Source organism: Ranitomeya variabilis, chromosome 6, assembly GCF_051348905.1.
Source record: "Ranitomeya variabilis isolate aRanVar5 chromosome 6, aRanVar5.hap1, whole genome shotgun sequence".
In the NCBI taxonomy this organism is placed as follows: domain Eukaryota; kingdom Metazoa; phylum Chordata; class Amphibia; order Anura; family Dendrobatidae; genus Ranitomeya; species Ranitomeya variabilis.
The window spans coordinates 191,022,919-191,049,688 of NC_135237.1; the positions used below are offsets into that span (position 1 = coordinate 191,022,919).

The following is a 26,770-nucleotide window of genomic DNA, read 5'->3' on the forward strand; positions in this document are numbered from 1 at the left end:
GCTTTGCCCCTGCAGCACCAGAAGTGCAGTGACGCTGAAGGGGGCCAGGAATCAGGAGCTAATATGCACTGCAGCGATCCAGCCAGTGTAGTGCTTACAAGCTTACCAGGAAAAAGCTTGTAAGCACTGCATAGGTTTGGCCACTGCTCCTAGGTCCCCTTATCAACAAACAGTAAACAATAAAAAAAAAATTAGACCCAGCAAGAGAACAGGGGCAAATTTTTAAAAAATGTGATTTGCTTGCTTTTACAAGCATTATGCGTATATAATCGCTGAGAAGATGGGAGTAAGTAACCCTTTAATGCTTGTAATCAAGTGTAATTTCACAACTGTTTCATAAATGTTATCATATCAGAAACTTGACCTGATGACCCGTGTATGGTTTATAGATGCTAGTTGTCAGTGACAGAGCTTGTGAGTCATCTCTATGTCAGCAGTATGTCCCGCGGTAATATAGCCCAGCTGTACTACCTGCCATATTTGTCTCCTTTTTTGGTGTGACCCAGCAGCTACTAAACGTGTAATATTATCCTTGTTTCTAAAAATGTTTCCTTCCTCATTATTATAACCAGTTTCCTCTCTGGAAAGTCTGTTTTTATGTCCAATGTATATATTATACGTACAGTATATACAAAGCTGCATGAAACATGTTCAACACTATTGCTTTTACTGCACATGTTAGTTATCTAAACAATGCAGAGGAAAAGTGACATACAAACTACAGAATACTGTATAAAAATCTGATTTTTGCTCTTTAGTATGGCTTGAGAGGACAGTAACGTGACACCACTAGACATCATTCACAGCCAGGATTCCAAGAAATGTTACAAGCTCTACTGTACCCCACTAGGATCTACTCAAATCTAAGGTGACTTGAGGTGCGCAGAAGTGATATGTGGACTGCAGTACCTATCTCAACTCAACGTTCTGTGCCTTACACTATGTACTATTGGGATTACATCTGTAATTCTTTAGTCTTACTCATTTCAAAAGAAAATACCATTACCAATTGGGTCTGTTGTAGCATGACATGAAAACACTCCCATATTAATATACAGTATTCTACGGAGGTAAGGAAATCTAGCTGGTATCAATCAAAACTAGTGCAAATCCAGTTCATGAGCAAAACGAATATATGCCGTATTTTTCAGACTATAAGATGCACCGGACCATAAGATGCACCTAGGTTTTAGAAGAGGAAAAAAAATTGTAGCAAAAAATGTGGTTATGATGCAGTGTGTGTGTGTGCGGGGGGGAGGGGGGGTGTGGGTGTCTCCTGCTCTCGCTGTTATAGGGGTAATGTCCCTCAATTCTGTACTGATATCACTCATCCTGGTATAAATATGTACCCATCCTGGTATATATGTTCATATATGATCCCCATCCTGGGTATATATGTCCCCACCCAGGTTTTTATGGCCTCTAGTCCAGGTATATATGGCCCCCTATCCAGGTATACATGGCCTCTGATCCCCATCCTGGTATACATGGCCCCCCATCCTGGTCTTTTCCAGTGGTTTGCTTCAACATTAAGTCTGCAGTGAGGAGGTGCAAACTAGAGGCAGGCACAGTCACCAAGCAGGGTCAGAACCAAGAGGTCACATCAGCAACATAATTTTAAGAGAAGAAGATGGTCAAAATTCATGCCGAGGTCAGAAATCTGCAGAAATCAGGAAAACACCACAAGCAAGGAGAAGAGTACAAATCAGGTAGCAAAAACTCATTGACTGGCAGTGGAAGTCAGAGACCTAGGGGTTTAAATAGCAGGCAGCCTCAGCCAAGGCTCTCAGAAAGGACTACGGTAATCAAAAACCAATTAACTCCATAGCTCCCTGGTCTAATGGCACCAAATGTTCCAGGAATTAAATAGAACTGATGCTGCTATGCATTATCTGCAACAAAGGCACGGCGTCGCCTAGTGGCTGTAGCAGGAACAAAAAGGACAGAAGTCGGCACAGGTCTTATTATTAGTGATGAGCGAGTGTACTCATTGCTCGGGTTTTCCCGGGCACGCTCGGGTGACCTCCGAGTGTTTGTTAGTGTTCGGAGATTTAGTTTTCATCCCGGCAGCTGAATGATTTACAGCTACTAGCCAGGCTGAGTACATGTGGCCGTTGCCTGGCTGTTAGGTAATCCCCACATGTAATCAGGCTGGCTAATAGCTGTAAATCATGCAGCTGAGGCGATGAAAACTTAATCTCCAAGCAGTCATAAATACTCGGAGGTCACCCACGCGTGCTCTTGAAAACCCGAGCAACGAGTATATTCGCTCATCACTAGTTATATATAGACCACCCAAAATCTTTGTGTTTTCAACGTTGACTTAAAAATTTAGACCTGATTGTCCTGTGCACTAACAACATGTATTGTTAATAGATAAGGAGGATGTCAATGGAATATTTTTTTTTTCATTTTTCAGATTGATTTTAAAAAATAAAGGAAACCCAACTCACCTCACCAATCCCCTGCCAAGCCCTCACCGCAATGCTTCCCAATTCTCTGTTGTTTTCCAATAACTGGTCACAGCAGTAGCCACACAACCCTGTAAGGCTACTTTCACACTAGCGTTAACTGCAATACGTCGCAAATGCGTCGTTTTGCCGAAAAAACGCATCCTGCAAAAGTGCTTGTAGGATGCCTTTTTTCAGCATTGACTAACATTAGCGACGCATTTGCGACGCATTGCCACACGTCGCAACCGTCGTGTGATGGTTGCGCCGTGTTGTGGCGGACCGTCGGGACCAAAAAACGTTACATGTAACGTTTTTTGCTCCCGACGGTCCGCTTTTTCCGACCGCGCATGCGCGGCCGGAACTCCGCCCCCACCTCCCCGCACTTCCCCGCACCTCACAATGGGGCAGCGGATGCACTGGAAAAATGCATCCGCTGCACCCGTTGTGCGGCGGAGACAACGCTAGCGTCGGTGACCTCGGCCCGACGCACTGCGACGGACCGAGCCCGACGCTAGTGTGAAAGAAGCCTTAGAGAACCTTATAACTGCTGAAAAAAATAAGAGACCTTGGCCTTGAGGTCATTAGATCATTTAGGTTGCTAGGGCCACACTTTGCATTTAGATTTATGATAAAAACTGAGAGGCCACAGACCCTACAGAGCACATAATTTCATTTAGAAGAAAACAAAAATGTCTAGTGGAAAACTTCCACAAATGTTGTTCTGGGATCACAATTCACCATGTGTCCTTCGTTGTGACCGACATGACATTCGCACTTGATTATGGCTCAGACAGTATGTCAGTCATTCACTCCGCTTTACTGCAGCAGCATTCTGCCGTGTTTTTCTAATCACTGGCACCCTCTCTTAGAAGGGCGGTCTGACCTAACTCTTAATTGCTGCAAGGGTTCACAATAGTCTTAGTGTTACAGTCATCAAAAGATGTTCCAAAAGTTAGTGAAAAACACGATTTCCACGGCTCGGTTAATCCTTTAAACATGTGGATGACTGTGCATGTGGGAAGTGCTGTGGGGGAGACCTGATCCTGGAAACACATTTTTGGTTTTATTGCAAGTCATGTATGGTTCATGAATTCTCGTGTCCCCCGGCGTCAGCAGGGACCCTACAACAAACACTCATTTACTATCATTGAGAATACAAGTGCTGTTCAGTCCGCTTCTTGCACTGATTTTCATTTTCACTGTATTTTTATTGAGAGAATTTGTAAATGTAGACACTTGTATTCTACTAACTTATAACAGGAAATCCGTTAGTTTTACATGTTGGTTTTCCCGGACAATTTTGCTATTTATAAAGTCCTTATAGATTATGCTCACAGAAGCATCCTTGTGTAATAACTGCATGCTTCACCGTGAAGGAACCCCCTAAATAAACAGAAGATATTTAAGTGGTATATCTACAGTATATATCTATATAGCCAATGTATCTATATATATTACTTACACTGGCTTACAGTTTTAGTTAGTTTATATAGCACAGTTTGTCTTGCGTTTAACCCTTCCCTAATCATATGCTATTCAGCCATGCTAATACCTGCCACGCTTTTGGTAAGAATGGTCCTGCTTTGGAGTACACTGTACTTTATAGTGCAACATTACATTACCCTTTTGCACCACCTGTCACTTCAATGACAAGTCCAGGACTGTGGCTTGTTTCAAAACGAGAGCATAGCAGACAAAGACAAAATGGGAAGTGTTTTACTGTCCTGCAGAAAATAGGCAGATTTACTATGGCCAGTATGCCAGTATTTTGGCTATTGATTTTTATTTCTCCAGTATCATAAATGCTTAAAATTGGAAAATGTGTGTAAAAACAATGAACTTTGCAATTTATTTGTTATTAAAAATCCCCGCTGTTCTCAATAATAATGGGGTTTTAGCTTTTGTTTACTGCTTGTTGTCAAGGTTACTGGCCACCTCTGTAGTCTGTCTGACATGACTGGTCTCCTACAGTAGGAGCGCAGCTCTTACAAAATCTATCCAATAGAACTAGTAAGCGCTGCTCTGTAACTGGCCGGATCGCTGGCTACAGTGCCCCTGTGTACCTCCAATGCTGCAGAGGCAGAGAGAGGAAAGAGGTGGCACCAGCGGCTCTACCATGCCACTAGTTTAAATTGTCCACCTATCAGAAGCGCACACTCCCCAGGCAGCAAAAAGTCAGGAGGCCAGGCCGCGGTTCACTCCTGAGCATTGATCATGAGAACAACCCTTTAACGTGCTCAAAAAACTGGTGCAAATGAGATGCGCTACATTTTTTTTAGCCATTTTTCAGTTGTATACAAAAGGTGACGTGACAATATCAAGTGCTAAAATGTGATTTTACTGTGATTATCCAAGAGGTGCCGTAAACAGTGTATTGTGCTCCTATTGTGTGCCAGATCTATCATACAACATATTCAACGCTCGGAGATTTGGCATGTCTTCTGACTACCTTGACCAAGGATATGCCATCTAAATTCTCAGTGTAAATCTGCCCGTTAGTTGGTGTTGCCTTCCAAAGGTTGCTCTTCACACTTACTGTATCTAGATACTAGATGGTGGCCCGATTCTAACGCATCGGGTATTCTAGAATATGTATGTAGTTTATTTATGAAGGTTTTAGATTAATACAATGAATACACAGAAAATTTGTCTGGCTGGGGGCGACTAATTAGCAAAACGTGGTTCAAATCCCGCACTAATTCGCGGCCGGAGTGCGCCTATCGCTGATTGTTTGCGGCCTGCCACGTAGTATATAGCACAGCCACGTAGTATATAGCACAGCCACGTAGTATATAGCACAGCCACGTAGTATATAGCAGCCCACATAGCAAATAACACAGCCACGTAGTATATAACACAGCTCACGTAGTATATAACAGCCCACGCAGTATATAACAGCCCACATAGTGTATAACACAGCCCACGTAGTGTATAACACAGCCACATAGTATATAACACAGCCCACATAGTATATTGCACAGCCACGTAGTATGTAGCACAGCCAACATAGTATATTGCACAACCCACGTAGTATATTGCACAGCCCACGTAGTATATTGCACAGTCACGTAGTATATTGCACAGCCCATGTAGTATATTGCACAGCTATGTAGTATATTGCACAGCCCACGTAGTATATTGCACAGCCACGTAGTATATTGCACAGCCCACGTAGTATATAGCACAGCCACGTAGTATATACCACAGCCACGTAGTATATTGCACAGCCCACACAGTATTATTCCAGAGCCACGTAGTATATTACACAGCCCACGTAGTCCCATATAGTATGTAGCACAGCCAAGTAGTATATAGCACAGCCACATAGTATATTGCACAGCCACGTAGTGTATTGCACAACCACGTAGTATATTGCACAGCCACGTAGTATATTGCACAGCCAGGTATTATATTACACAGCCCACGTAGTATATAGCACAGCCACGTAGTATATTGCACAGCTGACGCAGTATATAACACAGCCCACGCAGTATATTACAGCCACGTAATATATTACACAGCCCACGTAGTATATTGCACAGCCAATGTAGTATATAGCACAGCGACGTAGTATATAACACAGCCCATACAGTATATAACACAGCCCACGTAGTCCCACGTAGTATATAGCACAGCCACGAAGTATATTGCACAGCTACGTAGTATATTGTACAGCCACGTAGTATATTGCACAACCACGTAGTATATTGCACAGTCCACATAGTATATAGCACAGCCACGTAGTATATTGCACAGCCGACGCAGTATATTGCAGAGCCGACACAGTATATAACACAGCCCTCGCAGTATATAGCACAGCCCACGTAGTATATTACACAGCCACATAGTATATTACACAGCTCACGTAGTATATAGCACAGCCACGTATTATATTGCACAGCCGATGTAGTATATAGCACAGCCCACGTAGTATATAACACAGCCCACGCAGTATATAGCAATGTAGGCACCATATCCCTGTTAAAAAAAGAATTAAAATAAAAAATAGTTATATACTCACCCTCTGACGGCCCCCGGATCCAGCCCAGGCCTTTCCAGCTCCTCGCGTGCCGATCCAGTCCCAAGTGGCAATGAAATGTGATGATGTAGTGGTCTCGCGAGACCGCTATGTTATCTCCAGTCATTGCCACAATGCATTCTGGGGACCAGAGCAGCGCGCGATGAGTGGGAAAGGCCTGGGCTGGATCCGGGGGCCGTCAGAGGGTGAGTATATAATGATTTTTTAATTTTTTTTATTATTTTTAACATATGTCTTTACTATTGATGCTGCATAGGCAGCATCAATAGTAAAAAGTTGGGCATACAGAGGGTTAATGGCAGCGTTAACGGACTGCCTTACGCCGTGTTATACCGCTGTGTAAGGCAGTCCTTTTAACGCTATGTGGGCACTGACTGAGGGGGACTATGGAGGGGGCACTGACTGCAGGGGAGTGGGGAGGGGCCAATTGACAGCCGGATTGTGCCCGTCGCTGATTGGTCGCAGCCTGCCGGCAGCGACCAATCAGCTACGCGGGATTTCCGTGACAGACAGACAGACGGAAGTGGACCTTAGACGATTATATAGATAGATGTAGTGTACCACTCAATGAAGACCATGCATACACCATATTCAGGTTTACTCCATTATTCCAGAGTGTTCAGTGTATAACTACCTAGATCTAACATGCCAGAGGCGGTGCCAGTCCCCCAGAATACTATTCCTTGGTAATGAGTAGAATTTTCCAGTGCTGTAATGACAGAAGTAACGCTAGAATGACAGCTGTTCTTAGTTTAGATTCCTTCAGATATGGAAGCTCCTACTGGCAGTGCGGATTCAACTCAGTTTGTTTTCCCTGGGGATTAGTCCTCGTCTTTATTAACTATATCTGTGATATCTATTTAGGCATGTGCTCATCGCTGGAAGAATATCTACTACGAAAGTGAGCTTATCCTTCCATATGGTTCCTGCGTCATCCTCCCACCAAATCTACAGGCCACTGGGAAGAAGCTGTTGCCGTGCTACGAGGGTGAGTGCCACATCCCCAGATTTGTGAGGCATGATGTCAGCTGATCACGTCTATGACTATGCAGATAGCTATTTTACAACACAGTTTCTCCAATTCATCAAGACTTGTGTTTTCCACGCCATTCTTGATGAACTGTGCGCTGGAGTAATATGCGCCACATTCATTAGGAGGCATGCTCCTGTTAGTGGATTTGGTGCATCTGCGAACTGTAGTGCGCCATCACAAGAAGCGTCCTGTAGTTAGGGACTAAAGTACATTTCTGTCAGGATTTACTCCTGTTTATCGCATAATTTATGATGAACTTGCAGCCACCAGACCTCTGCCTATTTTTCAGAAAGTTGTTGCAGCTGGCCAGAATTGGTGTACAGACAGTAATAATTGCAAAATTTTGAGTTCTAAAAACATTTTGTGACATTACAAGCAGTTTACACCAGAAGACTGCTTGATTAATCAGGGATAAAGAGTTTATATACAGCTCTGGCAAAAATTAAGAGAACATTGCAAAATGTTCAGTTTGTCTGATTTTTCTCTTTATAGGTATATTTTTGAGTAAAATGTAAATTGTTCATTTATTCTATAAACTTCCGACGACATGTCTCTGAATTTTAGTCAAAATTAAAAAAAAACAAAACAGATTGCTTTCAGACCTCAAATAATGCAAAGAAAACAAGGTCATAATCATTTAGAAACAACAATACTAATGTTTTACCTCAGGAAGAGTTCAGAAATCAATAATTTGTGGAATAACCATGATTTTTAATCACAGCTTTCATGCGTCTTGACATGCTTTCCACCAGTCTTTCACACTGCTTCTGTAAAATGTAAGCAGTTCTTCTTTATTTGATGGCTAGTGACTATCCATCATCCTCTTCATTACATTCCAGAGGTTTTCAATGGGGTTCAGGTCTGGACATTGGGCTGCCCATGACAGGGTTTTAATGTGGTGGTCTCTTAATTTTTGCCAGAGCTGTATTTGTCTTCGATGCAACATAACTAGGCACCACGGTCCTCTCTGAATGTCATTTCCACCAGGCTGATGATAAATGTATTATTAGTAGGGGTCTTACCACTAAGACCCCACTGTTCACAAGTACTGAGGTCCCATATTCTTCATGTGAACAGAGCATAGAGCGATGGTATACAGTTGAAACCTGAACTTTACATACACTATATGAAAAAACACATATGCATGTTTTTCTCAATATCTAAAATGAAATCAGAATAAACCTTTCCCGTTTCAGGTCAATCATGATTATCATAATTATTAATATTTGCAAATGCCAGAATAATGAGAGAGAGAGAAAATGTTTTAAGACAGTTTTATTACTTTCTGCAAACTCAAAATTTTAGATGCATTTCATTACTATTTGGTACCATTGCCCTTAAACTGAATGACTTGGGTCAAACGTTTGGGATATCCTTCCACAAACTTCTCACAATAGTTGGTCGGAATTTAGGCCCATTCCTACTGACAAAACTGGTGTAACTGATCCAGGTTTGTATGTCGCCTTGCTCACACCTGCCTTTTCAGCTTTGCCCATAAATTTTCAATAGGATTGAGATCAGGACTTTGTGATGGCCACTCCAAAGCATTGACTTTGTTATCCTTAAGCCACTTTGTTACCATTTTGGCAGTATGCTTCGGGTCATGGTCCATTTGGAAGACCCATTTCTGCCCAATTTTTAACTTCCTGGCTGATGTCTTGAGATGGTGATTCAGTATTGCCACATATTCTTCTTTTCTCATGATGCCATCTATTTAGTGACGTGCCCCAGTCCTTCCTGCAGCAAAACAACCCCACAACATGATGCTGCCACCCCTGTGTTTCACAGTTGGGATAGTGTTCTTGGGCTTCCAAGCTTCTCTCCTTTTCCACCAAATGTAGCGATGGTCATTATAGCCAAAAAGTTCAGTTTTAGTTTAATCAGACCACAGGACATGTCTCCAACAATTGCTCTTCCTGATTCTTAAAGAGACAGTGTGCTCATTCCTAATGTGTCCCCAGCCTATTGCCAAGAGGCAGCTGGTACTTAAGGCATCTCCACCAATGGGAAGATGCCTGACCAACATTCTCTTTCAGTCTGTGTACAGCTATTTAGTTGCCAGGTCCTGTCCTGTTTCTGCTGTTGTTTTCGCCACCCTGGGGGCTCTATACCCAGGCCTGCATCTTGTATCCTGAACTAGTACCTGTGTCTGACTTTGTCTGAACTAAGTTCTATTCCTGAACCTGTTTGTATCCTAGTCTGGAGCTTTCCCTACCCTGCTGTGTCTATCCTTGTTCCTACTCCTTAAATTCGCAGCATCTGTACCAGCAACTGTCTCTATTCTGTTGCCTCTACACAACATTTGTGAACTTGGTGTACACTAGTTACTTCACTGTAAGTACTTGTGTGAATCTGGTCCTGTCTGCTCTTGCTCCGCATCTGTGGCTCTGCTACTGCTTCGCATCAGCAGCTCCTTGTTTGTCCAGTCTGAACTGGGTCCTATCTGTTCCCATATTTGTGTCATACTAGCTTTTGTCCCAGTCCTTCCTGAAACTGTTCCTAATCTGAACTGGTTTCTACCCGTCCCTGTATCGCAGTCATAACTGCTTGTGTCCCTGTCGTTCCCAAAAATGTTCCTGCTCATCCAGTCTGAACTGGGTTCCACCTGTCCCCATATTCCACTCGTACTTGCCAGTGTCCCAGCCCTTCCCGAAACAGAAGCAGTTCCTCTCCCTCCAGTCTGAACTGTGCACGCCTGCCTGCCAGAGTGTCAGTCGTGCCCAACTGCCTGCCAGAGTGTCCACCATGCCTGCCTGCCTGCCATAGTGTCAGCTGTGTCCTTCTGTACATCACCCGTTCCCACCAGTACTTGCCTGTATATACATCGGCTATCTACAGTACTTGCCTGCCCCTGTCGCTACAGTGTCCTGTCCCCCTGTGGGGTCAGCTTCTACTGCCAGACGCAGCCTTGGAGTGTAACCTGGCAGCTACCTGCTGCACAAGCCTGACCTCACCACTAGAAGCTCCAGTGATGGGGGCTTAGTCATGCCCCTCCATGGTAAGTCTGGTTTGTGGCACAGTGGGACACAATCCCCATTAGCGCCAATCAGCGTTACAGTTTCTTTTGGAGTAATGGCTTCATCCTGGCCTTTCAGCCCATGTTGATACAGTACTTGTTTCACTGTGGATATTGACACAATTTTGCCAGCTTCCGCCATCATTTTCACGAGGTCTTTTGCTTTTGTCCTTGGGTTGATATGCACATGCCAGACCAAAGATCGTTCATCTCTGGGACCCAGAACTCGTCTCCTTCCTAAGCAGTATGATGGCTGGACATTCCCATCTTGTTTGTACTTGCGTATAATTGTTTGTACAGATGAACGAGGCACCTTCAGGTATCTTGAAATTGTTCCCAAGGATGAGTCAGACTTGTGCAAGTCCACAATTCTCTTCCTGATATCTTATCTGATTTCTTGAGACTTTCTCATGATGCTACACAAAGAAGCAGTGTGTTTCAGGTGTGCATTAAAATATATCCACAGATGTGTCTCTAATTAACTCAGATATTGCCAATAACACTATCAGAAGCTTCCAAACACATGACATCATCATATGGGCAGTCCAGAATTGTTTAAAGGCATATTAATGTTAGTGTATGTAAACTTTTGACTTTGCAGTAAGTAATAAAAATGCCTTAAAACATTCTCTCTCATTATTATGGCATTTGGTAAATATTAATAATTATGGTAATCATAATTGACCTAAAACAGGGAAGTTTTATTCTGATTTCATGTCAGATATTGAGAAAAACATGCATGTGTCTTTTTATATAGTGTATGTAAACTTCTGATTTCAACTGTACATGTCTGACCACCTCTCCAATAGACAATGAATGGAAGAGTGTACCGCTGACTCTTGAGCACTGCTGTTCCATTGGCACTGGGACTTGGGACCCCCATTCTTGTGATTGATAGAGGTCTTATCGTGTATCATCAATCCTGTGGCTAGGTAATAAGTCTTGCTTTTTTGATAACCACTTTAAGATAGATATTAATATTGCCACTAAATTTCCATTTTCTATCTACTGGATAGAATATGGCAGCATTTTATGCTGTTCTGAAAAATAGCTATAGAATCTTCATGAAAAGAAGGTAATACAAGTGTGAGCAGAACCTGTATTACGCGAGTCAGTTTTTTGTTTTTTTAACGAGACACATTGGAGCGTGCTTCTACAAACCACTTTTATAATTCTGCAGTTCGGCATTAGTGTTTGGTTTCCAGACATGAGCACAGCTCACTGTAGGGGGTTGTACAAGACGTATAACATTACATCACTCTTTCCTGTTTCTACACTGCCCACAGTATGTTGCTCCACGACTTCCATACTCCGCAGAATGAAATATACCCCTGATTAACACCAATGCCCATAGGATGCACTGGCTTTAAAGGCATTTCCACTCCATTAAATTCTTTACAGCAGTGAATGGCGTTATGTAATAAATAAAGTCATGGGGCCATGATAATTAGTCTGCGTTCTCACAGGGAGAAATTCTGCATAGAGGTACTTAGCAATTTTGTAATAAAAATATAGTACTGTGAAAAATGCAATAGCTAAAGCATAGTTTTCCTCTCTGTACAAACCATCCACACAAGTCTTGGATCCCACAGAGTTCACTAAATCCATTAACCTGGTAGATTTCTGCCTATAACAGGGTGATCCGAGTCCATTCACAGGTCCGTTTACGCCGATTGATGCGAACTACATGAGATCAAGCAATTGTTAACTTTATAGTTCGGTCCCCACATAGTTTGCATATTGGTAGCTGCTCACCCCGTTTTCATGGAGGGTTGTTAACAAGCATATTTTTCGTAGACTGCATAAAATATGTAATTTGCCAGTGTTTGTCATCTGATAACGACCATTCTTGATGGGTTGGTGCCTTGTTCACCTGATTATCAGGCAGTGTAAGAGGACCATAAAGAGGACCTGTCACCAGGTCAAAAGTGGCCGGTTATTGCTCTTATTTTATTCCAGACGCCCCCTTGCTTACTATTTTATGTTTGTGTTTTTTTTATCTGCCTTATGTCTAGGCTTGTTTATTCAGTGCAGATTTTTATGGCGTTTAATAAGGGGCATGGCTCATATGATTCTCTAGGGATGTGTTTCCGCTGCTCTGCATTGCTATCTTGTGGGCGCCCCTTGGTAAAGATGGTAAAAATTAGCACCAAATAATAAGGCCCGTATTTGTGGAACATTATAGCTAATCTAAAAATGACAGAAAAATCGGAATACTCAGGGGAGCAGTGTGAATAAAATAAGGGCAAAGTCTGGCCAGGTTTTCCTGGTGACGGATCCTCTCTTTGCAGGAGTGGTCATTTTTCTTACCTGTGTCAGGAATACCGCCACTCTCAGTCTATGGAATATCACTAACCTGAATGTAATGATGACCACAGATTGTATTTTCCTTATTCTATGCTGTATAATGGCCACACACTAACACCTGTAGTATTTTTAGTAGTAATCCTAGTACCTTTCTTGGACAATTTCTTTAAACCATTGACATGTGAAGTGAATAATACAGACAACCTGTCAGGAGGTGGGATATTCTATGCAGCATGTGAATGGTTAGTTCTTGAAGTTGATGGATGTGTCGGAAGCAGGCCAGTTTGGATAAATTGTAATTCTGAATCACTCTAACCAGAGCCACTTTGTGGCTAGATCACAGGGTCAGATCCTTCCCAAAAATGTCAGAACTTATGGAAGGTTCCTGATAGTGAAGAGTACTTAAAGGTGGTCCAAGGAGGGAAAATGCAAGAGGGGGATGGACGCCCACTGACGAGATTCTCATCTCACATAAGAGCTACTGTAGTGCAAATTGTTGGAAAAGTTGATGCTGTCTACAATAGACAGTGTCAGAAAACGCAGCGGATCATAGATGCTGAGTATATCACTACTTAGCTGGAGACCGATTAGAGTACTCATGATGACCCCTGGCCACTGGCAAAAGCACCTACAATGGGCAGTGGACCATGAAACAGTAGAAGAAGGTGGTTTGGTGGATTTACATGATTGATGTCCAGTAGTTTGTGTACTGCTTACCAGGGAAGAACAATATATGTGGAGAAGATAAGCCACCATAGGCAGTGGCATACTGCCAGCAGTATGATACTAGAAAACTATGGGTCCTGACATTCATATGGATGTACATTGAATAGGAAAATACTCAAGGCCACAAGGAACTGGTTTGAGAAGCATGAAAAGAGGTCAGGGTGTTGACTTTGCCTCCAGATTTGTCAGATGTCAATCCTCTTGAGTAATTGTGGAATGTGTTAAAAAAGCAAGTCCTATCCATGGATGCCCCTTAAATGTGCTGATGCAGTGCCAGATACCACAGGTAACCTTGAGAAGTCTGGTGGAGTTCATGCTTGGTCTGGTCAGAGCTGTTTTGGAGGAAGGTCAAGGGTTTGCCTAATATGATTTTAATGTTATGGCTGATCTATATACAGGTATATTTCACAATTAAGTTATAGTTACGCATAGAAAACAAAAAAAACACCTTGTGAAAATGCCATGTGTAAAAATAGATTTAAAGAGTTGATCCACAATATATAATATTTCTGATCAGTGGTGGAGGTCTGATTTCTGGGACCTTTGTCAAGCTGTGTTTGGAGAAATATAGCACAGCTCAGTTCATGGGCCTGTTTTGTATTTCCTGAATGTGGTGGTTTTGGAGCATCATTGTACATGTCAAACAAGGAAATGCAGTACTACTTAAAGAAACTCGCACAAATCTCTTGCATCAAGTCCTGGCACTGCCGCCGACACTCGGGAACGGAGCGTTCAGCTGCATAGAAATACTCACATTGAAATCGCAAGTGTGACCCCAGCCTAAGGAAGGCTCCAGTTTCACCGCAACTCAGGTTCTATTGTAGCGAATGGGAGCTGAGCTGCAGGGCATAACAATTGCGGTCGCAGAGGTCGTGGGTGAGGGGCCTGCCGACGCCAGCACAAACTTCAACTGGATGTTCGTCCTTGGATTCACATTCAGCTGAAGTGTATTGTGTATTGTGCACTGCAAGACAAGCTGCCGGCTAATCAGAGACTTGCAGCGGGCATTGGCATGCACATGACTGGGGGTGCTGAAGTCAGCTACCAGCTTCAGAAGAGGACATGGCACAGAGGGGGAGCGGGTGGGGGGGTAGAATAATGTATTTTTATCTCTGCATTACAGAGGAGAGGCAGTATAGGGAATATATAGCAACATGGGGGATATATATACCAGAAAGTGGCCCAGGATAAATTACATATATACTAGAATGGGCCCAGGATGGGGAACCTATATATACCAGGATGGGGAACATATATATCATGATTGAGGTCAATGATCATTGAGGGTCTCAGAATCCAAACCCCACTACTAATTCAACACTACTAAACAGAGATTTAATTTAAATCTTTAAATCACTGCAAACATTTATCATTTATACTACACAGAGATTCCTTAAAGGGAATCTGTCAGTAGGATCAACCCCATATAGATGCGCTGCGGAATATGTTGGCGCTATATAAATAAAGATTATTATTATTATTATTTATAGATGACTTAGGAGGGTTGACCAAATGAATACAGAGTCATAAAATAAATAAAAGAGTAGGGACAAATTATTGGTTAGATGCGCCCTGCTGTTTTCTTTCCACAACCCTTTATTCTTTTAAAACTACTGTAAATTAGGCAATTTGCCCACCCAAGCCATATACATATTTAATTCACTTCATATTGCATAATGTAATTCCCCACAGAACTATTTGCTTTATATATACAGTACAATATATGTGTGTGTTTTTAAATAAAACGATGAATTCCTTGATAATTCCTTAATAATGAAATAGGCTTATTTGAATCCAGGAGTATGGAGAATAAAAGCCTATTAACAAGCTGCGCGTATAGAAGTGTGAAGCATTACTGTACAAATAGGAGCCCTGCCAGGGGCTGAATAATAACAAATGTGAATCTATGGGCCGCCACAACTAAATCCATCTTCAATTTATTTGACTTATCCATTCCTGCTAGAATTAGCTTTAGATGTATATTTTACCAAGATTCTGCAGTTATACAGTTCCTTCTGCCATTAATGTGATAATCTCTCATCTTAGAAGTCAGTGTGGCTGGGAAACATATACGTGATGTGGAATGCAGTCATTTTCAGGCCGCATACTTGCGGCTCAGTCATTTCCCAATCTGGCTGGGGTTTAGGCTTCTGTGGTTGGGTGGTACATGTGGTAAGATATACTGTGTGTAACAGTCTTAGGCCTCACACAGCCAGCGCGAGCTGTACCGGCTGCTTTCACTACATTGTCATGTATATTCCTTCCAGAATACAAGAAGAAATATGGAGAGGAGCACGGCTCATGCCAAGCCGGGATTGCCGGATCTTTCATGGAGGTCGGTAACGTTCTTTACATGAAATGTTCCATTGTTAATGTTTTTAATTGATCATTTTTAGGAGGGGCATAAAAAGGTGTTTGAGGGTTGTCCAAATATTTAGTTGAGTTAGTTTTATGAGTCAGCACAAAAACTCTTTTAAGACGTGCGTTTAAGACTAAAAGTAGTTCATTAATCAACTCATGACTTTATTACGGAATCTCCTACGTTAACCCATTACCTTTCCCGTAATTATCCTTTGAGAATGGAAATGTTGAAGTCTAGTGTTTAGCTGGAGAAAGTTTATAATTTTCAAAGTCAATGGAGTGTCCTCCCTCGTTAATGAAAGCCAGGCCTAAAAAGGAGGCCTGTACGCTCCTTCCATGCGCACAGCTGCTGTGTCAGAGGGTATAGGATTTCCACTAATATAGCCAGAGCTGTAATGTTACAGTGAAATCCTAACCCTGTAATCACACGTTTCACTCCTCACCCTCTTGTGCTTGCTAAGAATGGCGGGATTAGAAAGCAAAAGTAGCGGTCATATTTTTGGCTCTCCTGTTCTGGATGGAAAACCTCATTATACTAAAGAAGAGATATTATTCACTGAATCCATTATGCAGAGCAACTTCACTGGAAGGTTTTTTAAAGATTTGTAATCTTGTATTCGTCAATCCCTGCCCTGTTTGTAGAGCTTTAATTTTATTTCTGATCTGTTCCTGTGTTCTATTTTTAGTGATTTATGTTGTGCAGTCTGATTATAATTTTAATAGGCACCTCTTATATTCTATGGTGTTTATAATGACTTAAAGGGGTTTTTTATTTTTAGAAAATTAGACCTCAAATATCGCCTATGATATAAAGAAACAAATGAGATGGTTCTCGCCCTCCCCAGTCCAGCACTGGCTAGCCACCGTTGTTCTGGTACAGCTGATATCACCACTGATTTCACAACAATTCTGGTCTTTTCTTAAAGCGGAAATCTCCCCTACGGTGTCCATGTAATTTAGTCGGTTATTCTTCTGCTGCAGCTACAATTCTTGACACATGCTGAGCTTCGCCCTGCTTGCATGTGTTTTCACATGGGCCATAACCGGAAAATAGGAGGTGAGGCCAGTAGCATAGTCTTGGGTGAAATTCTCAGAGGTGCAAAACATTTCAAATGAAAAAAGTGCTACTTTCTTTTTTCTCTTCTGAAATGTTGCACACAAAAGAAGTGGCGTTGCTCATGTTGTGCACATGCCCCAGGCATTGATCTATGTGGAAACGACGCTTTCATCCCAATACAGTTGTCTCACTTGGTAGCAATAGGGTCCAATCCCCACCGCTCTCTGTAGGTCACAGGCTGCTGAAGGACTCTCTCCTACAATATGTCAAATTCCCAGTGCAGACGGTACAATGACATTACTGCTCTGTGTGCATGGGAAAAGGGACCCCGCTTACTCAAATTAGAGAAGGGGTGCAGGTTGTATGACATTGGGTGGGGCTTGAGTCAAATGAAACAAACTTTCAACAGTCATAAACCTCTCATTACATTTAATGTATTTTTATCTGTATGTGCAGCAAAAATGCAGATCTGTTCTTGCTATCAGCAGACATAGATTTTATCTATAACTAATCACGGGTTTGATGTATTTATAATAAATCTGTCAGCCATTGGGTGGTCTGCCCCGTAAACTGGTCCTGCACACTTTTCTGAAAAGTGTTGTGCCATAAAAATGAAAAAAAAAAAAAAAAGTTGCAAAATTATAGTCGATCTGTCACCAGATTTCATGATGCAAACTGCATACATTTTTTTTTAAAATGTCTCTTGGACCTGATGAGACTGGTGCGCTTACTTTGAAAATTCACGTGAAGGTTTCCCTGCGTAATATTGAAGTGAGCATTTTTATTTCAGGATGATATAACCCCCCAAACATGGTAAGTGTACTAACCCAATTAGATCTAAGAGTATGTGCTGCAGGATGGACACTCGGTACTTGTGCAGCGTTCAACCCGCAGTGTTCAGCTGTTACAGTGTAGTGGATGAGGTTTCAAAATATCCCATGTCCACTATGCGTCCGGAGACACCTATGGCTCACCTGCAGAGACGGACATCCACAAGATAAATATCATCCATACAATGTATTGAACGTGGTGATTCCGCATGGTTCAGTGAACACATGCAGATTACCTGCTTTCAATAACCGGCAGCGCTTTTGACGGAGCAGATGTAGCGCCCCCACTGCCGCAGGGCCGAGGGGTACCCGGTACCGGGCCTCTGAGTCTCTGCTTCTGGGGTTGTCACGGCGGCTAGGCCCCGGCCCGTGACCCTGCCGTGGGGCGCACAGTGAATGATAGGTGTGGATGTTGGTGGTGCAGTTGTGGGGTGCAGGTCGCGGTAAATAACGAGGACACCAGGTTGCAGTCTCTTTACCTCTTTACTGGAGATCTCTGAGTCCTCAGTCCAGAATACGGTTCACCAGGCTGCGCAAGTCCGGCCGGTCCAATGGCACCTCCAGAGTTCACTTCACAGGTGGAAATCGGTGCCTTCCTTCTTAGCGCTATGTGTTGTAGTCCTTCCCTGCTATGCTTACGGAAAGTACCCCACAACCGTTGTGTCTGTTTCTCGTGTTCCCTCACAACTCGATTAACTGATCTTCTGCTAATCTTCCGTCCCTTCCTGATGTTACAGTTAGAACGGCACCCGTTTGTCGGGTAGGCCTGGAGTTCTTCCGGGACCCTAGAGACGCCCCTCTCCCGCAATTGCCTCCCAAGACTTCATAGGTGATTTAGGTGAGACAGCCCGCCTAAGACTGACTGTCCTGCCGCTGTTTAGAGTATTGCTTGAAGCTGTCTAATGAAATACTCCCTCGGCGTTCCGGCCGCCGGTAGTGCGCCTCAGTAGGATGTTGCTCCGGTCTTACAGCACGACCCCTACTGGTATTCTCCTATTGCTTGATCTCGTTTCTCACTCAGCACAATCTATCTCGCTTCTAGTCCTTTCTTGGGTCCCGCCGCTTCCCGGAGCTGGCGCGGACCCGTTACGTTCTTTTCAATGCCAAGCCTCTGTCAGGATCCCACCCCTGACAGAGACCCTACTGTCTCTTCCTCCACAACACCCTCTGCCACTAGGTGTTGCTTCGTCCAATACAGTCAGCTTTCTCCTCTAACTTCCTGCCTGACCCCCAGTTTACCCACTATGGTGGGGAGTGGCCTAATGAATAGAACCCTTAGCTCCCCCCGGAGGCCCAGCTGTGAAATCTATTGGTGTCTGTGATACCTGATCAGATGAACTCCTTCAGTGCCATCGGACGCACCATGGCTCCCCATAGTGGCGGAGCCACAGTACTGCAACGCCCAGGACTCTGGGGCGCTGCACTCCCCCCTGGTTAAACACAGTACTCCGGGACTGGGAAGAAAACAACAATACAGGTTAGCAAAAAGACATACAATTTTTGTTGAGTGCAAATAATAATAAGTATACTTGAACAGAGCTTCCCTTTATGGGAGGTGAGGACACTTGAACGTTACAAACATGGTTAACATTATAAATTACATGCTATAAATAACTCCTGTTACCCAACCGGGTATTCTACTAAGTACAAAATTGTTGAACAATAATTTAACATTGCCTTTAAGGATTCACACTCTAAATCCACTAAAGACCTTCCTATAATCACATTATAAGGTATTTTAACTTTCCCATTCGCCTTCTTTAAATCTGCAGGACCGCCTGTCCTATCGGCACCAGACCTACTGCCTCTCCTTTCTGTTACAGGACCGCCCCGTTCAGCCAGGGCCTACTGCCTTTTCAACTACTATACACAGTATAGAACATAACATTACTTTCAGTTTAAGAGCACTAAGTCATCTCTACATGACTCCTATGAGGACTCAGGGTTTACCTTCTATCCTAACTATCTATCAACATTATCTAAACATCTTCTATCGAACATTAAGCCTTCTCATTATCTTTCTTCCTTTCTTGCATGCTGGACACCACATCTATCTCTACGGGCCCACTGCATCCTTCTTCTATCTTTCACCTTCTAATTCTCAGAGCACATCATCAGTATTTCTTCACATTTAACTAATTAAACACATATAACTTTCTCGTACAAACATTATCATCACTTTTCTCTCATCAACATTATTGCTACTTGTCTTAAGCAATATTACTATCGAAAGCGACAAATGAACATCCCCTTTAAGAGGGGACCAAATCTCTGTGAGGTAGCGCGTCTTCTCAAGCTACCAGTCCATACTCAGCAAAGGTTCCAGTGCGGTATCTTCGCAAAGAGTCTTTCTTTAAGTAAAACCAGTAGGGAGCGCCTTTAATAAGGTGCAAACTATATACAAAAAGTTCGGATCATGCACTGTTCATGATTTCAGCAGTTCTGTAAACTTTATGCAAAAACTTGGAAAACAAACAAGAAAACAAAACAATAGGGATCCCGGGTCAACAAAGGGATCCCTTTAAGAGTTTACCCTAAGCGGGTTTAGCAGCAGCAGGAAATAGTAACTATATACATACTCATGGTATCGAGGTTTAACCTTCCAAGTCTGGGGGCGGTTTCCGCGAGTACCGCTCTCCTCCTGCCACCACATAAAGGGCGTCCGCACCCCGGATTGGGGTCTGGGTACTCACAGTTCTCCTTGGGGTGATGGTCCGCAAGCATCTGGCACACAAGGAGATCGGGGGAATGGCCGCAGGTCTTGGGGAATCATCAGGGGCTGGTAGTGTCACTTCCGGCTTGTATTTACGTACATGCAAGGCATACCACCCTTTATCTCCCCAGTGGCGGGTATACTTAACTCGGTCCCCTGGATAGAGATCCCGGCCTGGATGTCCTTCCACAAGGTGCGCCTCCACGTCCCGCCGGTTTACAAACACCTCCAAGGCAAGGCCGGACTCTTTAATGAAGCCCCAACCTCCCTGCAATCGGAAGGTGCTGATCACACCGCAGCGCTGCGGGCCCCAGTTTTCTTCAGCGGCCTGCCTGACCTGGGCTTTGAGTTGAAGGTCTTTCTCCCGCTCAGCCTGACGCCGGAGTTCCTTCTTGCGGGCCCACTCCTCTTCTTGCTGGCACAGCTGCTGGCGGTATTCCCTCTGGCGGATGACCTCAATACTCTCCCCTTCCTCCTGGACATCCCCGGGAAACCCCATCAGGTTGGTGGTGGCCGCACGGGTCCACTTAAAGGTGACCCATTCTCCCTGGAACTGCGGGGACTGCTTGATGGGTCGCAGGGGGCGATCGGCGGTCTGCAAGGTTTCCCAGGGCCTCTCGCACTCGATACGGCTACACACCCGTCCGGGTGGTCGCGGTGGGGGCGAGTCTACATCCACCAGCAGGGGTTCCTCAATCGCCACGTCCAAGTCGGCGCTGTTACCTGCTTCCGCCGCATCTCCGGTGCCGGCCTCCTCCGTTGTCATCTGCGGGACCGATACCTGGTGCGGCTCCTCGCTAGGGGTGGTTGCTCGCTGGCACAGGCTCCGGAACTGCCGACACAGCTCCTCCACTTCTGCCCCGAGGATTTCCTGATTAGCGCAACCTGGTAAGGACTCCGCCGGCTCCCATTGGTAGAACCTGGCAGAGGTCTTCTCTCCCTCCCCGGGGTGACTTCCGCGCTCCATGCTGCCAATCGGATCCTGCCTCGTGGTCTCCAGAAGTTCTTGCCCCCCCCCCGTCCGGAGGGCGGCCTTTCTCTCCTCCACCATCCCACACTAGGAGGCGGGCCCTTCCCCTTGATGGGCATATCTTCTGAACATAGTAGTATCTGTGAGGGGTGGGTTCCATTTTCGCGCCACTCTTCCAAGCTACGCCCACGATGACACGCCCCATGTTCCCTGCGCGCCACATATTATTGTAATGGCGACAGTTTTGGCGGGGAAGGTCATAGCACAGTCTTTGCAACATAATACAGTCCTAGCACAACAAATCTCAGTTCCAAGGCACACATGACCTGATTCTTCAGGCTTAAGTAGATCCTGTTCGTGACGCCAAGTTGTAGCGCCCCCACTGCCGCAGGGCCGAGGGGTACCCGGTACCGGGCCTCTGAGTCTCTGCTTCTGGGGTTGTCACGGCGGCTAGGCCCCGGCCCGTGACCCTGCCGTGGGGCGCACAGTGAATGATAGGTGTGGATGTTGGTGGTGCAGTTGTGGGGTGCAGGTCGCGGTAAATAACGAGGACACCAGGTTGCAGTCTCTTTACCTCTTTACTGGAGATCTCTGAGTCCTCAGTCCAGAATTCGGTTCACCAGGCTGCGCAAGTCCGGCCGGTCCAATGGCACCTCCAGAGTTCACTTCACAGGTGGAAATCGGTGCCTTCCTTCTTAGCGCTATGTGTTGTAGTCCTTCCCTGCTATGCTTACGGAAAGTACCCCACAACCGTTGTGTCTGTTTCTCGTGTTCCCTCACAACTCGATTAACTGATCTTCTGCTAATCTTCCGTCCCTTCCTGATGTTACAGTTAGAACGGCACCCATTTGTCGGGTAGGCCTGGAGTTTTTCCGGGACCCTAGAGACGCCCCTCTCCCGCAATTGCCTCCCAAGACTTCATAGGTGATTTAGGTGAGACAGCCCGCCTTAGACTGACTGCCCTGCCGCTGTTTAGAGTATTGCTTGAAGCTGTCTAATGAAATACTCCCTCGGCGTTCCGGCCGCCGGTAGTGCGCCTCAGTAGGATGTTGCTCCGGTCTTACAGCACGACCCCTACTGGTATTCTCCTATTGCTTGATCTCGTTTCTCACTCAGCACAATCTATCTCGCTTCTAGTCCTTTCTTGGGTCCCGCCGCTTCCCGGAGCTGGCGCGGACCCGTTACGTTCTTTTCAATGCCAAGCCTCTGTCAGGATCCCACCCCTGACAGAGACCCTACTGTCTCTTCCTCCACAACACCCTCTGCCACTAGGTGTTGCTTCGTCCAATCCAGTCAGCTTTCTCCTCTAACTTCCTGCCTGACCCCCAGTTTACCCACTATGGTGGGGAGTGGCCTAATGAATAGAACCCTTAGCTCCCCCCGGAGGCCCAGCTGTGAAATCTATTGGTGTCTGTGATACCTGATCAGATGAACTCCTTCAGTGCCATCGGACGCACCATGGCTCCCCATAGTGGCGGAGCCACAGTACTGCAACGCCCAGGACTCTGGGGCGCTGCACAGACATGTGCTGGGTCCAAAGCGCTGCCAATTACTGAACACGTGCACCTGCCCTAACAGATCTTTTTAACAATATATGCAGTTTGTAGTGTCAAATTTGGGGATAGATCTACTTTAATGAACCTCCCCTTTTAAGTATCCAGCCTGCACACAGGCCTTTCATGTCTTATATTATATGGCTATATATGGAGATATGGATATGTCATATATAAGTGATTTCTAATTACTAGTGATGTATTTATGTACATTGGCCACACTGAACCACCTGTTACTTGTATTCTACACAATACACAAGCTGCTTTTTCCTTTGGTAGTGTGTCAGCTGTACAGAGGCAAGGACTTCCTTCCTAGATTTTTTTTGTGACTTGCACTTTTTATTATTAGAAAAGAGCATTAAAGGGGTTGACTGGTGAAAACATGTTATCATCTATCCACAGGATAGGTGATAACTTTCGGATTGGTGGGTGCTGGGACTAGCACCAATCAGCAGAATGGGACATTTTTAGCCTTGACGGGTCACTTTTATTGTCTTGTTGGAAGGTGAACCTTCGGCCAAGTCTAAGGTCCAGAGCACTCTGAAAGAGATTTTCATCCAGGATATCTCTGTACTTTCCCGCATTCATGTGTCCTTCAATGACAACCAGTTGTCCTGTCCCTGCAGCTGAAAAACACCCCATAGCATGACGCTGCCACCACCATGTTTCACTGTTGGGATTCTATTGGGCAGATGATGAGCAGTGCCTGATTTTCTCCACACATACCGCTTAGAATTATCACCAAAAAGATCTAATTTCCTCTAATCAGACCAGAGAATCTTATGTCTCATAGTCTGAGAGTCCTTTGTGTGTGTTTTTTTAGCAAACTCTATGCAGGCTTTCATATGTCTTGCACTGAGGAGAGGCTTCCGTCAGGCCATAAAGGCCCGACTGGTGGAGGGCTGCAGTGATAGTTGACTTTGTGGAACTTTCTCCCATCTCTCTACTGCATCTGTGGAGCTCAGCCACAGTGATCTTGGTGTTCTTCTTTACCTCTCTCACCAAGGCTCTTCTCCCACGATTGCTCAGTTTGGCTGAATGGCCAGGTCTAGGAAGACTTATGGTGATCCCATACTTCTGCCATTTAAGGATTATGGAGGACACTGTGCTCTTAGGAACCTTGAGTACTGCAGAAATTGTGTTGTAACCTTGGCCAGATCTGTGCCATGCCACAATTCTGTCTCTGAGCTCCTTGGCCAGTTCCTTTGACCTCATGATTCTCATTTGGCCTGACGTGCACTGTGAGCTGTGAGATCTTATATAGACAGGTGTGTGCCTTTCCAAATCAAGTCCTATCAGTTTAATTAAACACAGCTGGACTCCAATGAAGGAGTAGAACCATCTCAAGGAGCATCACAAGGAAATGGACAGCATGTGACTTAAATATGAGTGTCTGAGCAAAGGGTATGAATACTTATGACCATAGGTAGTGATAGTTCAGTTTTTCTTTTTTATTAAATTTGCAAAAATTTCTACATTTGCTTTTTAAAGTCAAGCTGGGGTGCAGAGTGTACATTAATGAGAAAAAAAGGAACTTTTTTGAATTTACCAAATGGCTGCAATGAAACAAAGAGTGAAAAATTTAAAGAGGTCTGAATACTTTCCGTACCCACTATACTTCCAGCTGTGCCCACACGAAATAGCTACTCGAAACCCCTCACCTCCCATTTTTGTTTTAATGTTCACCTATTGTATGGAATCATAATAATGTATGATATCTAGATGCAGTGAGCGTAGTAACTTTATTACCTCTTTATCCTTAAATTTATAGTTCAGATCTATCGCTAGTAGGATAAAGCTCCATAGGCCATTACTGACCACCAGGCAGAGAGGAAACTAGTAGTGTCGAAGTAGTGTCAGATAAGGACAGTGTTGTGTAATCCTCCTGCATAGATATCTGTAACCTAAAATTCAGGCAGAAACGTCATGCTATACCATAACCTAGGTAAGTAGCGTCCTGCCACCAGTTGACACATCTAAGGGGTTGTGTATAGATAGAAATGAGGAAATACTCCTTTGATCACTAGGGTAGATAGACACCTATTTTTAGGATATCCTAGAAGTGCATAGTCTTATAACCTACAGAAGCTGGCTTCCTGATCAAAGTGTCCTTAAAATAGGCCTTCAAGATTAGATCTATGTGGTTCCAACTCTTGACTCTTCTGCCAATCAGTTGTTAGAAGGGTCCGCGGTGCTTGTGTGTGTGCTGTGGCCTATTCTCTTTTTACTTGTGCATTGTATGCATAGTAGCGGCTGTGCTTTGTATTACTGTAATGTCCCACCAAGGTCCTGAACTTGGGCTATTCAGTCTAAAGGTACCTTCACACTAAGCGACTTTGCAGCGAGAACGACGACGATCCGTGACGTTGCAGCATCCTGGATAGCGTTCTCGTTGTGTTTGACATGCAGCAGCGATCTGGATCCCGCTGTGATATCGCTGGTCGGAGCTAGAAGTCCAGAACTTTATTTCGTCGCTTGATCACCCGCTGTCATCGCTGTATCGGCGTGTGTGACGCCGATACAGCGATGTGTTCACTTGTAACCAGGGTAAACATCGGGTTACTAAGTGCAGGGCCGCGCTTAGTAACCCGATATTTACCCTGGTTACCATTGTAAAAGTAAAAAAAAAACCACTACATACTCACCTTCTGATGTCTGTCACGTCCCCCGGCGTCAACAGGATTACGCGATGCTGCCGAGAACTTCCTGCACTGAATGTGTCAGCACCAGCAGTAAAGCAGAGCACAGCTGTGACGTCACCGCTGCTGCCGGCGCTGACACATTCAGTCAGTGCAGGAAGCTCTCAGCAGCAGCGCGTAACCCTGTGGATGCCGGGGGACGTGACAGACATCAGAAGGTGAGTATGTACTGTTTTTTTTTACTTTTACAATGGTAACCAGGGTAAATATTGGGTTACTAAGTGCGGCCCTGCACTTAGTAACCCGATGTTTACCCTGGTTACCCGGGTGCTGCAGGGGGACTTCGGCATCGTTGAAGACAGTTTCAACGATGCCGAAGTCGTTCCCCTGTTCGTTGGTCGCTGGAGAAAGCTGTCTGTGTGACAGCTCCCCAGCGACCTAAACAGCGACGCTGCAGCGATCGGCTCATTGTCTATATCGCTGCAGCATCGCTGAGTGTGACGGTACCTTTAGGCTGGGAAAGGTACCACATTATGGGGGCAGCAGCTGTGGCCTGGATTCCATCTCAGAGATGCACATTACTGCATACTTTTTGTCCTGCCACAGAGGTACACCCTTCAGTTGAATCTATGTTAGAAACCAAAACTGTCCTGCCAGTATGAGGGAGTCTGCTGACACCTCCCTGCTGCAAATGGGGAGAAATGGAACACTGTTCTCTGGCTTGATGGGGTCCCAGCAATTAGACTCCCATCATTAAAGCAATTATCCGCAACCCCTTATTAATGTGTCCAGGGGGTTAGGTTAAAAAATGTTTAATTTAATTCTCAACTTACTACATAAACTATATATTACAAAGAGGGAAGAATGGGTGCCATATTATTAGCAAATCTGAATTGGCAAATCTAATATCCCTTAAAATGGGAATGTCTCGTTATGGGGCAATCCCATGTTAGAATATTAGGGCATATACAACACTTTTACCTCAAGAGTGACATCTATAAAGCTGTCGATTTTTACCAGCATGATCTTTTGTAAATGTTCATGGGGGTCCAGGTAGTCAGACCATTAACAAA

The 26,770-nt window shown here is 44.5% G+C and overlaps 1 protein-coding gene across 1 annotated transcript in view; it reads left to right on the plus strand.

The window, feature by feature from the left end:
* Positions 1–26,770, plus strand: part of ITGA9 (integrin subunit alpha 9) — an 823,989-nt gene that overhangs the window by 125,998 nt on the left and 671,221 nt on the right. Inside the window, exons 4-5 of the mRNA XM_077269347.1 lie at positions 7,357–7,480; positions 15,842–15,909. Coding sequence (XP_077125462.1) covers positions 7,357–7,480; positions 15,842–15,909 — 192 coding nt within the window. The remainder of the gene's footprint in view (positions 1–7,356; positions 7,481–15,841; positions 15,910–26,770) is intronic.